The sequence below is a fragment of the Trypanosoma equiperdum genome (assembly GCF_001457755.1).
Source record: "Trypanosoma equiperdum strain OVI genome assembly, contig: ctg_1854, whole genome shotgun sequence".
Lineage (NCBI taxonomy): Eukaryota > Euglenozoa > Kinetoplastea > Trypanosomatida > Trypanosomatidae > Trypanosoma > Trypanosoma equiperdum.
This window is the reverse complement of record NW_027123898.1, coordinates 1-1,148: the sequence shown is the minus strand read 5'-3', so window position 1 is coordinate 1,148 and position 1,148 is coordinate 1. Positions and strand designations below refer to the sequence as shown.

The 1,148-nt window shown below is 40.2% G+C and overlaps 1 pseudogene across 1 annotated transcript in view; it reads left to right on the top strand.

The window, feature by feature from the left end:
* TEOVI_000603600:pseudogene overlaps positions 1-615 on the top strand; it is a 1,087-nt pseudogene extending 472 nt beyond the window's left edge. Inside the window, exon 2 of the mRNA in view lies at positions 1-615. This exon is cut by the window's left edge and continues 15 nt beyond it. Within this exon, the coding sequence occupies positions 1-615 (615 nt within the window).
* Positions 616-1,148: the final 533 nt, after the last annotated feature.

The window sequence follows — 1,148 nt, the reverse complement described above, 5'->3', positions numbered from 1 at the left end:
ACAATAGCAGGCGTCATAATGTGCGTTTGCGCACATAACGGAAATTTCGGGACAGCGTGTATCAACCCCCAAACCGCGCTAACAACCTGGGCCAATTCAAGCACCGTAACAGCAACAGAATGGCCAAAAATCAGTGCCTACTGCACAGGCAACGGCAACCAGGAAATAAACGTTGACTCTATCGACGCCGCACTTGACCGAGTGCTCGCCACAGCGCGATTTGACACAAGCAAACTATACATCTGTGCCGCCAACGGTGGTGCTTGTATGAGCGGAAGCGCAAACGGCTTTTGCACAACATACACCGCCGCGTCAGCGACGGACACAAGCAAACTAACAGCGGCGCCGTGGGTGGTAAACGTAAGAAAAGCAACGACGGTACTACAGCTTTCAAAGCAAGCAACAGAGGATGCAAAGCGACTCAAAACACAAATAGCCACACTCTATGCAGGTCTATCTGGGACGGCAGCAGCGGAAACACAAATCCCAGAGCCACCTGCACTTGATAAAGGACAAACAGTGGAAAGGGTGACCGAATTAAACACTAACTGCGAACAACACAAAAGCAACAAAACTACATGCGACAATACAGGTAAATGCAAATGGGAAGAAACATAGTTAAAAGATGGAAAGTGCACAGTAGATGAAAGTAAAGTTACAACTCAGACAAATACAGGAGGAACAGGAGACCAAACAAGGGCAGCAGGAAAAAACAACAGATAAATTTAAAAGGAAAACTGAGAAAGATTACAAATGGGAAGGACCAGAGTGCAAAAAAAATCCAGCTCTTTTGTAAAAAAGTAATTTGCTCTGATGGCAGCTGATTTTGTGAGTTTATTAGAATTCTAGTTTTCTAAAGATTCTTGCTCAAATGTATGAAATTTGTTAAAATTTGATAGAATTTGCTAAAATGTTATAAACACTATAAATTTTCAATGAAAATGCGCAAAATGCTGAACATTAAAAAATATGTAATTTTGGTATGAATGTATCTTATAAGTGCAAAGTCGTAGAATGTTAGGTAAAAAATAAGTGATATCCTAATATGGTTTAGTTGTTTTATTGTTTTTACGCGTATTAGTTACGTCTAAAATAATTTTTGGAGAGTGTTGTGGCTGTGTATATACTAATATTACAATAATACTTGT